At 37.7% G+C, this 14,063-nt stretch overlaps 1 protein-coding gene across 1 annotated transcript; it reads right to left on the minus strand.

Annotated features, from left to right (window-relative positions):
* Positions 1 to 2,436: 2,436 nt before the first annotated feature.
* On the minus strand, positions 2,437 to 4,465 carry K441DRAFT_706952 (alpha/beta-hydrolase). The gene is made up of 3 exons (XM_067653693.1): positions 3,459 to 4,465; positions 3,322 to 3,409; positions 2,437 to 3,268 (listed from the first exon to the last, which is right to left on the minus strand). Exons 1-3 carry the CDS (start codon positions 4,337 to 4,339, stop codon positions 2,882 to 2,884), a joined length of 1,356 nt encoding a protein of 451 aa, XP_067501374.1. The 5' UTR covers positions 4,340 to 4,465; the 3' UTR covers positions 2,437 to 2,881.
* Between the last annotated feature and the right edge of the window lie 9,598 nt (positions 4,466 to 14,063).

The following is a 14,063-nucleotide window of genomic DNA, read 5'->3' on the forward strand; positions in this document are numbered from 1 at the left end:
TATACTGGCAAGCCTCTACTAAATAAGAATTAGATTTATATAATCTAATTATTAAGGATTTTAATAAGTTTACTTAACCTTAAAGCTAAGACGAGTACGACAACTATATTACTAATCCTCTAAGTTAAATTAGAAAGCTTTCTGCCCTTAAATAGTGGTGCTAAGAGTAACAGCGTATATAATGGCCACGATTATCGCTACTAGCTATTACTATTCTATTAATTCTAGCAATAAGTAATAAACCAGAACGATCCTTTTTAGGAGCGCGTCGTATAATCTTATAGGAGAGGATGTAAATAGGTATTAAGAGTCTTAAAAGAGTAGAGTGTTTAAAATAGTGGCAGCGAACTAAGCTCTTACTTAAGGTTATTTAACTTATTTTTTGTATAAAGCTTTTAATAGTATCTAGCTTAATTATCTATATATGCTAATCTAGTTTGGTTTTATTATATAAGACAACTACTTAGCTTATATAGCACGTTAAGCTATAGATCTTATGTAAGTGCTGCTAATAATTCTAATAGCTAAATGTGTGCCAATATATACTAAATAAAAGTTTATACGTACCTTATATAAGAATAATTGCGTTTTAGGCCGTAGCCCCAGGCTTATTGTTAATTAATAACGGTGCTGCTGCCGTACTATCCCCACTATTGCTACTAAGCCCTGCTTATAGCAAGCGTAGAAGTCTACCGTTATTACTTTTATCCTCGCCTTATATAGAGCAGCGGGATATATGGTTACGCTATTTATAATTCCTATATGTTCCGCTAAAGTGCTTAGGTACCTAACAATATAATAGAAACGGGTGGTAGCCTAGGCGAGCGCCGAGGCACGCAGCGTATGGGTTACCTACCACCCAACCCCGAGATTATATAAGGATGGCGTTAATGTATAAAGGCCGGTGCGAAGCTATCTAATAAGGGGAGATCGCGCCTCGTACGAACTCCACATCCTGCCCTGGAAGGGCCAGCAACGCACGGCTCTGCGGACTATAACACTAGGGAGCCAATTACTGCTGTCCTATAATGAGGACGGGGTTAGTATTAGCGCCGGCGAGGGCAGCGGCGGCAACGGTAGCGTTATAGAGGACAAGAGCCCTAAGTTAATATTAGCTTTATACGATCTTTCTAGATAATATATATACATTATTATTGCTGTTATTAGTAAGGTAAAGTTAGTTAAAGTAAAGGGTTAATGTTAAAAGATTATACGAAGGCGCGCTATTACGTAACTAGATTATATAGCTTAAGTTATATAATTATATTATAAAACTGTTAATCTATGCCAATAATTTATATAATATTTATTTTTAATAAGTATATTTCTATTATAATAATTTTATCCAAATTATTGTTAATATTTTAATATTGATACTGTAAATATTAACAAATGCCAATATTTTATTGGCTGGATTTTCGCTTATTAAAAACCACGCTGGTAACGGGGATTAAGACCCCATTAGATATAATATCTATTACTTTATAAGACGTAAGAGAAGGAGGGTAGTAAACTACCTCGGCACTTAGTAAAGGTAAAAGGCCATAGGTATAAGATTCTTAAGAAGAGATAAGTAAGATTTAAGACCTTATAGAAAGGATAAGAATATAAAAGAACCCAAACCTAGAATAGGTATTAAACCCTATAGGGATAAAAGAAACGGCTAAAGAGCTAAGCCGTTAGGTAGATAAGTAAGTATATAAAGCTAATAAGTAGCTAAGTAAAGTACAGATTCTAGGTTAGCACTGTTAATACGCATAATAATATAAGTATAGAGCTTAAGGCGGAAGGTATAGCGAAAGTAGACAAAATAGAGGCAATAATTAAGGAGTGTAGGCAGCTCTAGAGGAGTTAGGTCATTCTTTTATCCTTAGGCGTTTCTTGCCTTCTAAATAGGGCTTGTAAAGAAACGTTAGGGGACAACGTTTTAGGTAGGGGTAGAAATATAACGTCCCTTGGTTATTTTGGTTCATTTCTTATTATATATAGGGCGCTTAGGTTTATATATATATTACAGAAGGAGCTTAGGTTTTATGGAGGCAACTACCACAACACAATCTGACTTACCCTCCAGTTATTCTTCTACCTCTCTAGTATAACTTATCTAGTCCCATTCTCCTTACAATACTCAACTAAGTATTATCTTTTTAGTGTCGGGCTTTGCCCTTCCACAATACTAGAGAGCTATGAAAGCGGTCGAGAACAATTCGTGGAGAGCTACTCGTTCTAAAAACGATTGGCGTTATAAAGTACCTTCGGGATATTTCAACGCCTTGATTGATAAAGTTATCTATTCAGCCAAACACGTTAATCAAACCTTGACCATAGATGAGGAAAGTTCTGCTGAAGTCCAATACAACAGCAAATGTTTCCAAACCACTTTCCTACCCTGAAACACCGCCGCATGTTTAGCACACGGCATGGCTATATTGGATTCGCGCCCAATCCAGCTGAAAGGGGAGATAGGAGTGGTATCTTTACCGGCAGCAAGTTACCTCTGGCGGAAGGCTCATATTGGCATCCCATTGGGGGCTCGTACGTCCACGGAATGATTGAATGGCGGGAAGTCCAAGAGTGATTCTTGTGAGCTTATTTGGTTTGCTTGAGATAATACAAGTGATTGATGCATTGGCCAGTAGGTCGGGGCGACAGTTGCTCACAATTGACTTACCAAGGTAGGAACTAGAACTAAAAAAGTATAAGAACGTCACATCCTACTCGGCAACTGGAAACTTCTTTTCATAACTTTGCACGCTGTTTCCGAATGCCTCGAGTCATTAAGTATTATGAGTTTCATAGTACCCTTCACTATACAATGGGCGAAATAGTTTGAAGAGATGAGGAACAATGCCGTCTGGTCAACTGGAGTTGTTCAAGAAGATCAGTCATCCGTCATTCTGAGGATGCTTATATCCAACCCGGTTGTCTTAGAACGCCGAATGAACTCAATAGCGTCCAGAAGATAAGGCACAAACTTCGCAGGGTTCTCAGTCGCAGGGAAGTGTCCAAGGCCCTTCATTACTTTATGCTGCGCACCAGGGATCTTATCCACAGTCGCTTGACTCATTTCAGGCGTGTTGCTCCAATCGTATTCGCCTGTCAGCATATAGACCGGGCACTTCTTGGTATTGATTGAGCCCACTCTTGACCGCCCATCCCAGCCGCCGAAGTAGAAGTCAAGGTCTCCGTGAAAGATGCCATAAGCTTGGGCAGAGTACAAGTGCCAAATTAGCGCTTTATTCACTTCGGGTGCCGTCGGACTCATCATCTGTTAAGGAACGTTAGAGCAGGACTTTTCTGAAGGTAGGGTATAGAGCGTACGCCGTAAACCCATTCCGGGTTAAATAGAGCTTGGTTAACGTAAGGTGAGCGATCGTGCCATTGACGCTGCATGGTAAGATACTCAGATCTATGAGCAATTAGTAGATTCACTTGAAAACCGTCAATCAATCAATTACCCTTGCAAAGGAATACATCCACCGGCGCCAACTTCCTCAGACCTGATAGCAACTGCCAGACAAACCTGCCCTGCCATTGAAGCACCGCATATGATCGGCTTATTCATTCTCAATTTTTTTACCACCGCGGCGATGCACCCAATATAGCTATCTTCCGTAGTTGTATGCGCCCCAGGATAGTAACTCATTGACGGGAAACTCCTTCCATGTCCGGGAAGATCGAACGCATACATTGTGCACGCCTTCCGCATCTTTTCATTATTCATCACACCGTGATACTGTCTTCCATCTGATCCTGCGGTATGGAGGAAGACAATTTGCTGTTTTCCCACACCGGATTGTTCCACAAAGACCTTGCACTTACCCCAAACTGGAGCATTGATGTAGATGTACCGACCAGTAATGTAATCTTCATCCACATCTGGCTGTTCATCCGCCTTGACCGGTCCACAATGTATATCGTGCAGGAGCTCCAACGCCCTTCGCCACACATGGGTATAGTGAACAAAGCTGTCTTGATCGCCCAGGACCACAATGCCCTTCTGGTTTATGTTCATTCCGATCATTCCCCAATAACTTTGGTATGGCGCCACGGGAATTGGCTTAAAGAATTGTTCCCATTGTTCCGGCAGTGCAGAAAGGTTGAAGAGTGACTCTTTGTGATGCCCAATCTTAGCACTTCCCTTTCCATTATCAACGGTGACAAGAAGGGTACTGTCGCTCCCAGCAGCCTTGATGCCAAAGGTCACGGGCTTTGTAATAGCATCGGTCGTCGTGAAGGCTAAGAACTGAGCATCTTTAGAAAAGGATTGGGAAAGTTGGGAAGCTGCTTCCTCTCCGCCAAGCACTTTTGGTAAATCCTGCCAGGAGTGAGAAGTCATGGTGGTGTAGAAATTCCGCTAACTCTGTAATCAAATCAGCTTGGTATGGCCTTTCGGGCAACAGAATTATGACACGCTTGGAGACTGGTTCGCGATAGAGCTACTTTCAAAACCCGGAAGAGGGGCCATGACAGCTTTTAAGCAAACTGCCCACATTTGGACTCTCGGTAAATGTTTTCTATTCGCTAGCCGGAGAAGAGGAGATAGCGGGGTACATATTTCCCTTAGCCAGAAGCAGCTAATCGAAATTAAAACATGGCGAGCCTCAACATGCAAGCATGACGTACGGATACTACTCAGGCCACCAATTTTTACATCTTAATAATTACTACGTGAGCACTGCGTTTGCCTAAATACCACACATATCAGGACACTCCCATTCCTGGGGTTATAATTTCAACTTTAAGCAAAATATACTCGCGTTGAGACACTACGCAATAAAATGGACGAGTGACATGGCTTATCCCATCACCCGTCAGGGTACTACGTTATCGATAATGGTATGGCCCGTGCATAAAATACCGAGGCATTGTACTCAATCCATGCCTCCTGATTGGCCAAATGCTATCGGTAACGTAGGGCGATAATTAACAGGTGATGAGATATGTGCGCAAGATACTAAATGTGTCGTCATGCACGTCATTTGACCAAGCTAATTCACGCAAATACCTAACTACGTAACTGTCAAATCATATTGGTAGAACGCCAAGCACAGGCGGACAAAAGTTATCATATTAATTAAATTATCTCAATGAATTCTAACGACATCTATCACATATCCGGGGGGGGGGGGGGTTCATTTGGCGCGGTTACGACCCGGGTTAACGCGAGGTTAGGGCCACCCCTGCTGATAACGCTTACGAACCCCGCACGAGGTCGCGTAGCGACCGCCCCCGAGTACCCTTGCACGCGATTTTGGGCGAAAAGGTACATAATTTGAGTTTAATCGGTACTTCTGGGCCGTTGCGTAATATTGCTCTAAATTTAAAACACCTAAACGTGTTCCATTCCTACATTAAGGCGTCTTAGTTAATACAATATAGTCCTATATTAAGGCGTTTCAGTTACTATAATATAGTTCTATATTAACGCGTCTCAGTTACTATAGTGTAGTCCTATATTAACGCGTCTCAGTTACTATAGTGTAGTCCTATATTAAGACGTCTTAGTTACTAGTATAGTTCTATATTAAGGCGTCTTAGTTACTATAGTACAGTTATATATTAAGGCGTCTTAGTTATTATAGTGTAATTATATATAGAGGCGTCTTAGTTACCGTAGTATAGTTATATAACTATTTAGATATTCTTATAAAGCCAATCTAAAGAATACTAACCTCGTAGCTGTTTTAGCTAGTTAATAGCCTATCTTTTATCTCTTGCCGTACCGTCTTCTATACGCCGTCTTACATCCTTAATTATCCTACGGTAACGGCTGTAGAATATAGCCTTGCCGTTAACCCGCTAGCGTGCCCCCCAGCAGTAATTAAGAGCTTTAATTAACGGCCTACCTATTAGCCCTAAAGTCCACTTAGCCTAGAGCTAGAATACTAAATTACTACTCTAAAGCATCTTATATTTTCTTAGCGGCGCCTATAAGTTAAGAATAAATAAAAGAGGCTAAGTATTAGCCTACGGTAGCTGTTACGGCTCGTATAAATGCCTCTGAACCGAAGCTTGTAGAATGCTGTATTACGAAGATACTAAGCTAAAGAGAAGGAAAAGGGGTCGCTAGGACCGATGTAAATAAATATATAGGGTAAGCTGCTAAGGCGCTAGCTTTGGGCGGGCCAATCATAGGTCGGCAGAATATGGCAGAATTTGGCAGGTAACGTACTAGCGCCGTTACATCACCCCCCTCTTTAAAAGAAAGCCTGCCCTTAGGCTTAGTTAGAAATAGGGTAGCACTAGGCTTATAAACATAGGATTACAAAATATAAGATAAGGAGATATAAGTACGTCTAGATTAAGTACAAAGGGCAATTATAGGCTAAGTGGAAGCACTAGGCTAGAAAAAGTAGCCGCTAAAAGTCTTGGCACGGATCTAACTAATTAGATAACTTTAACCGGCGGTTAAAGTTCCTAGATATCTGAAATTTTATAGTACTAGCAGAAAACGGCAGAATTTGGCAGAATTTGGCAGACAGCTATATTAGGGCTTTAGGGCGTTTTTATCCCTATATTCTTCCGGTAACTTATTATCTTTATTATACTAGCATTCCATTTATTTATTTAGGTACTTTAGGGGTCTAGATATATTAGGGTATTAGTTATAGAATTCTTTAAGCTTCTAGGGGTAGTTTATAAAGTTCTATATAGGGTACCAAGTTAGGTTAGGATTGTAGCCCTTCTATTATATATGGTATTTTAGCGTTCCCCGTACTATCTTATAGGCTAGTATTTTATTAACCTTCTATTTATTGTTACCGCTTACTTAAACTAGTAGTAGAGGCTCGTTTTTTTGTCTAGGTAATAGGTCGTTTATAGCTTTCCGTAACTTATCTAGTAAGAAGATAAGGTAAACCCTAATTAAATCTAGGAGCTTTATTTTATATAAGTTGCCTATCTTCTTAAGAACCTTATATAGTCCTACTATCTAGTAGTTTAGCTCACGGCCAAGTCGTTTGGCCCCTTAATCCCCCATTATAACCCAGACCATACCGCCAGGGGCAAAATCAGGCTCCCAATAGTGTTTGTTCGCCCGCTGTTCTATTAACCTCTAAGCTTTTTTTAGGTTCTCGCGGGCTACCGTCTAGGCCTCCTCCAATCGTTTAGTATACTGTTAGGCCTTAGTATAGGATAGCTTCTCTTGTACAGTCTGGGGTTCTTTTAGCCTTTTCTAGTTAAAGCTTATGCGGGGTAAGTATCCCATTTCCTGCTAAATTGGGGCGAACCCTGTAGAGTTATAGGGTAGGGTTGCTTGCGCGTAGTCTATTAAAGGTAGTAATTTAAACCAGTTATTCTAGAAATAGTTAATAAAGGGCCTAAGCCTCTAGTCTAGGTACTAATTTATAATCTCTATCTAACCGTTTATCTAGGGGTAATAAGCCGTAGAAAGCTTTAGCTTAATGCCTAGGATCCGGGTAAACTTATTCCAAAAGGCTAATATAAATTATGGCCTATAATTAGATATAATAGTATCTAGTAGTCCGTAGATTTAGTAGACGTAATAGATATATAGCCAGGCTGCCTCTTTAGTATTAATGTTTTTATAATATAGAAAATTAAGAATAGGCGTTTACTAAAGCGGTTAACTATAACTATAACCATATCGTATCCGTTACGGTCCCTAGGTAGTTTATAAAAGTCTATAAAGATATACTACTAAGGGCGCTCTAGTATTAGAAGTGGCTTAAGTAGTCCTGGGGTCTTATCCCGTAGGATTATAGCCCTCTAGCAGTCTTCGCAGTTCCGTATATATCGATTAATATTTACAACTATTCTTAGCCAGTAGTAGCGGCAGTTAATAATTTTATAGGTCTTATTCTTGCTAGGGTATACTATAGAGACTTAGCAATAAGCTTCGCGGATTAGTTTAGTCCGTAGATTATTAACGTTAGGGACTATAAGCCGCTCCTAGTATAGGAGCAATCCTTCCTCCGTTTTAAAATCGGGGTCTCTTTTTACAGCTTATTCGCGGAGGGCCCTTAGGGCATTAGCCGTGCGGTTTACAGTTAGGAGGCGGTTAATTAGCCCTATTAGTATATCTAAGGATTCCTCTATTAGTACTAGCTCGTTTTACTAGAAGTCTAACTCCTTAAAGATCTATAGGTTGAGCTATTCTAGATAGAAGAGGGCGCGCGTCTAATATTGGGTCTTTAGCTTATCCTAGGGTCCTATATCTTGTTCTCTTTAGGTTAGGGTATTAGCCTTAGAGTTTTGCTTACTAGAACGATATATTTATAAAGAAGAATTAGGAGAGTATTTTAGCCTACTAGGCTTATTATTTAGTAAGCTACTTTATAGTTATAAAGTACTTTAGGGCTTTATAATCTGTATATATCTTAATTTGGGAGTTTATACCTTCGAGCTCTATATACTATTAGGAAAGTAATTAAATAATAACTAGCATTTCTTTATCGTGTACTTTGTAGTTACACTTAGCCGGGTCTATTATCTTTAAGAAGAAAGCTATAGGGTACTATTTGCTGTCTAAATATAACTATAATAGGATTCCCACTATAACCCTATTAGAGGCGTCTGTTTTCAGCATTAATTTAAGGTCTAGGTTATAGTAATAAAGGATTAAGGAAGAGATAAGCCGATCCTTTATCTCTTTAAAGGCTTTTATATAGCTATCGTTAAAGATAAAAGGCGTATCCTTCCTAGTTAGTCGTATAAAAGGTTTTACTATAATTCCGTAGTTACGGATAAACTGGTGGTAGAAGTTATAAAAGCTAAGGAAGGATTAGATTTCTTTTACTATATAAGGGGGCTTCTAGTTATAAATTACCTCTGCCTTCTTAGGGTTAACCTTAATTCCTTTTATAGTTATAATAAACCCAAGGTATTTTATACGTTTTACCCTAAACTCACATTTCTTAATATTAACTTATAAGTCCGCGTTCCGTAGTCTCTCTAGGACCTTCTTAATATAAACTTAATACTTAAGTTCGTTATCTAAGTATATAAAAATGTCGTCTAGGTATACTATGCAGAATTCGTCTAGGTAATTAAAAAGAACGTTATTTATATACCTTTGGTACGTAGCTAGTCCGTTTATTAATCTAAAGGGAAGAACTTTATATTTATAGAAGCCATAATGGGTATAAAATGTAGTTAAATCTTTAGATATAGGGTCTATCCTAATTTAGTGGAAAGCTTAATATATATTAAGTTTGGTAAAGATCTTTACCCAACTTAGATATATAAGGGTCTTATTAATTAAAGGAATAGAATACCGATCCTTTTAAGTAATAGCGTTTAGCTTTTAATAGTTAATGCAAAAGTGGAGGCCTCTATTAGGCTTTTTTATAAATAGGATAGGGGAAGCAAAAGGGGCTTAACTTGGCTCGATAAACCCTTTATCTAGGTTATTAATTAAGTACTACTTTGTTACTTTTAGCTTATTTATTAATTATTAGTAAATGGGGCTATAACTTAGTAAGTTATTAGCTTCTAATTAAATCTTATAATCGTATGTTTAGTAAGGGGGTAATTTATCTAAAGCCGCCTTTAAGAATACATCCTTATAATTTATATAAATAGTAGAAAGGAGGCGTTTAACTAGTTCCTTATTAGTTTCCACGGCTGGCTCTTCCTCCCTATTATTAATAATTCGGTTAATCTTATATAGGCTCATTATAAAGACCTTATTGTCCTTCCAGTATATATTAAAGTAAAACGCTATAGCGCTAATTGCGGTAATATTTACGGTGGGGGGTTATATAACAATAGGGATGTACGTAACTTTATAGACTTCTAGGGCACTAGCGTTATTATTACTCCTTTTAACTCCTATTATATCTTTTAGAGGTTATCCCTTATATCCTATTAATGCGTTCTTTTCTATACCGGTTAAATCTACGCAATTTAAACGTTGTTTACGTTACTATCTATCCTACTTTTATACGTAGAGTCCTCTTTAAATATAGCGCTTTAGGAGAGTATCTTTATTAGTATAAAGTTCTTTTTAGCTTTACGGCGGGCGTCTTTTTAGGTAAAGGCTAGATTACGGGCTAGGATATCCTACTAGTAGGTAGGGTTAGCCCTTATAGCTAGTATCTTATAGTTAGTTCGGATTTCCCTAATAAAGGAGGGCAACCTTAGTCTATCCTCCGGCCAGACAAACTGTCTTTATTATATATTTAACTAAATATTAAAATAGAACATCCATTTTTGTCTAAGGATTATATTATAGGACCCTAGGTCTAGAATACAAAAGGGGATACCGTATTAGCGTCGTCCGTTAAAAGTAATATATAACTTTAAGACGTGGGTAATAGGCCGACTGGCTTAGCCGTTATAGCCTTTTACCTAAATAGGCTTCTCTAGTCAGATAGCTTCTATATTTAGAAACTTGGCAATATTATTTATATAGGCAGTATTTATAAAGGCAAAGCTATTTGCTTTAGTATTAATAAGGGCAGTTATATTAACTCTATATCTATTTTGAGATACTATATATAGAACTATAAAATACTTTCCACCTATTAACTAATTAAGATTAATCTCTTTAAGATTAATAGGGTATCCTAGGGGGGAGTCTTTCCCTAGGGTTCTTCTTTTCCTAACTTATTGGATATTTCTCCTTTCTCTATCTCCTTAATATTGCCTATATCCTTTAGCTCCGGGCAAGACAAGATAAAGTAACCCTCCTTATTACAATTATAGCACGTAACTAAGGTAGAGTTAATTAGAGTATTATAGCGAATACTAGTTAATAGCGTAGTATATAGCTAGTTAGGTGTCGCTTACTAGTGCGTAGTTATAACCGCCTTTAGTATAAAAGTAGTTATAGCTTATCTTCCTACTCTTACTTCTATAGGTATAGCTAATAAGTTCTAATCGCTATAGAGTTACTTCTGCTAATTAGGTTAGGCATTAATCCGCTTTAGTTCTAAGTTTAATAATAAGCAATAAGCTGCGAGTCTTTTATGGGTTGGTAGGTTATTTAAGGTTATAGCGATTTTTTCTTATAGCCAAATTGTTAGCTTATCGTATAGGTCTAATCGGTAGTTCTTAAGGGGAACCTAGCCTTTTCCTGTAAGGTATAGGAATTAAGTCTAGAATTTAGTTGTTAACGACTTAGTTAATTAAGGCATGGGTACGGCAAAAGGGACGCACAAGCCTATACGATTGGATTGTCTATAAACGAGAATCTAAAGCTAGGGAAAGGAAAGGAGAAGAAGAGTAGCGCCGTTCGATGTTTTATAAGATCTTCGCGTCACGTGACCGCAATATGCGGCAATCTGTGGCAACTTGCCGGTGCGAAGTTCTGCCGGTGCTGTAACATTACCCCCCCCCTCTAAAAAGCCTGCCCTTAGGCTTTGTCGCTAAAAGTCTTAGCAAGAAAATTTGACTAATTAGACAACTTTAACCGCTGGTTAAAGTTCCTGGATATCTTAATACCTTACATAACTAAGAAATTTCTGGGGCGTTTTTGTCCTTATATTCTTCTAGTAGCTTATCGTCTTCGTTATACTAGTATTCTATCTACTTATTTAGGTACTTTAGCGGTCCGGGTTTATTAGGGTAATAGCTGTAGAACTTCTAAAGCTTATAGGGACTACCTATAAAGTTCTATATAGGGTACTAAGTAGGGTCTAGGTTATATCCTTTNTAANTAANATAATACTTTANNNTTCCCNTTANNAGTTTATANNCTANTATTTCTTTAATTTCCTATTTATTATTGCTATTAACTTAAATTAGTAGGGGAGGTTTATTCTTTTATCCAGGTAGTAGGTTATTTATAGCTTTCCGTAGTTTATCCAGTAAGAAAATAGGGTAAACTTTAATTAAGTCTAGGAGCTTAACCTTATACGAGTTGCCTACTTTATTAAGAATCTTATACGGTCCTGCTATCTTATAGTCCAGCTTATAGCTAGGCCGTTCTGTCTTTTAGTTCTTTGTTATAACCTAGACTATATTACCTATAGTAAAGTTAGGCTTGCGCCTATACTTATTCGCCTACTATTCTATTAATTTCTGGGCCTTTTTTAGGTTTGTATAGGCTACTTTCTAGGCTTCTTNTAAGCGCTTAGNNTACTACTNGGCTTCNTTATAAGATAGTTTTTCGCNTANNNTCTAGGGCCCTTTTAGTTTTTTCCAGTTAAAGCTTATACGGGGTAGGTAACCTATTTCTAGTTAAATAGGGGCAAATCCGGTAGAGTTATGGGGTAGGGTCGCTTAGGCGTAGTCTATTAAGGGTAATAGTTTAGCCTAGTTATCCTAGAAGTAGTTAATAAAAGGCTAGAGTCTCTGGTCTAAGTATTAATTTATAATCTCTATTTAACTGTCTATTTAGGGGTAATATACTATAGAAAGCTTTAGCTTAATACCTAAGATTTAGGTAAACTTATTCTAAAAGGCTAATATAAACTACGGCCTATAGTTGGATATAATAGTGTCTAGTAGTCTATAAATTCGGTAGACGTAGTAGATATATAGTTAGGCCGCCTCTTTAGCGTTAATATTTTTATAATAGGGAATTCAGAATGGGTACTTGCTAAAGCGGTTAACTAGGATTATAACTATATCGTATCCGTTACGGTCTAGAGGTAGCTTATAAAAGTCTATAGAGACATATTACTAGGGGCGGTCGGGTATTAGGAGGGGTTTTAATAGTCCTAGGGTCTTATCTTGTAGAATTATAAACCTATAGTAGTTATTACAGTTCTATATATAGCGGTTAATATCTATAATTATTCCTGGCCAGTAGTAGCGGTCGCTAATAATCCTACGGGTCTTATTTTTTCTAGGGTAGGCCGTAGAGACCTAGGTATATGCTTTAGCAATAAGCCAAGTCCGTAAGTTCTATTTCTCTACTACTACTAGCTGTTTGTAGTACTTAAGCAGTCCACTTTCAAGGGACTATAGGCTAGAAACGTTCTTTACCTTTTCGCGGTACTCCTGTAGAGAAGGGGCCGTATAGTTTGCCTGCAGCAGTTTATTAATAAGGTTTAGTTCTATAGAGTTAATAGGGCATATCTTAGTATCCTAAGAGCCTATATTTAGTTCTGCCTATATCTAAGGGTTAAGGTACTCTAGTTATAGTAGCGCTTAGGTCCGTAATAAAATCTTTATAGCTATCTAGTTATTTATATCCTGTTTATACCTTATAAGAGCATCCGTACGGTTAGTGGCGCCTGGCTTATATATAATTAGGAAGTTAAACTAAGATAGGGTATCCGCCTAGCGCGCCTATTAGGCCGTAAGGGCCTTTATTATTATAAAATATTCTAAGGCCTTATAATCGGAAACTACCTAGATAGACTTAGGGGTGCCTTCTAGTTAGGCTCGCCAGTGCTAAAAGCTAGAGATAATAGCCAGCATTTCTTTGTCGTAAATTGGGTAGTTTAGCTTAGCATCTATTATAGTCTTTAAATAGTAAGCAATAGGGTGCCATTCTCCGTTTATCTACTTTTAGAAGTAAACGCCAGCTATAATACTATCTAAGGCGTTAGTTTTTAGCATTAAGGGCCATTCTAGGTTAAAGTAGGCGAGTAAGGGAGCAGAGACTAGTCGTTTCTTAAGCTTATTAAAGGCCTGCCTATATATAGTGTTAAAGTAAAAGGGCCGGTCCTTATAGGTAAGTAGGCTTAGTAGCTGGGTAATCCTACTATAGTTCTTAATAAAGCGTTAGTAGAAGTTATAGAACCCTAAAAATAACTACACCCCCTTTACGGTCCTTAGGGGTACCTATTAGTTAATTATAGCTATTTTTTCTAGGTCTGCCTTAATTCCGTTTATACTAATAATAAACCCTAAGTACTTTATACGCTTAACACTAAATTCTAACTTCTTAATATTAGCTTAGAGGCTAGCTTCCTAAAGCCGTTATAGGACTTTATAAATATGCTCTTTATATTCCAGTTTATTTTTAAAGTAGATTATAATATTATCTAGGTATACTGTACAGAAGTTATTAAGGTAGTTAAATAGTATATTATTTATATATCGTTAGTATATAGCCAGTCCGTTAGTCAGTTTAAAAGGCAGTACTTTATATTTATATATTCCGTAACGGGTCTAAAACGTAATAAGGTCTTCTAATTTAGGGT

The sequence above is a fragment of the Cenococcum geophilum genome (assembly GCF_001692895.1).
Source record: "Cenococcum geophilum 1.58 unplaced genomic scaffold K441scaffold_35, whole genome shotgun sequence".
Classification (NCBI taxonomy): Eukaryota; Fungi; Ascomycota; class Dothideomycetes; order Gloniales; family Gloniaceae; genus Cenococcum; species Cenococcum geophilum.

Bases quoted from the DNA above. Each gene is read 5' to 3' on its own strand.
- K441DRAFT_706952 (XM_067653693.1), bottom strand. From the start codon at position 4,339: ATGACTTCTCACTCCTGGCAGGATTTACCAAAAGTGCTTGGCGGAGAG. The intron at 3,410-3,458 runs GTAATTGATTGA...AATTGCTCATAG, and splicing joins GGATGTATTCCTTTGCAAGG to ATCTGAGTATCTTACCATGC. The intron at 3,269-3,321 runs GTACGCTCTATA...GTTCCTTAACAG, and splicing joins ACCCGGAATGGGTTTACGGC to ATGATGAGTCCGACGGCACC.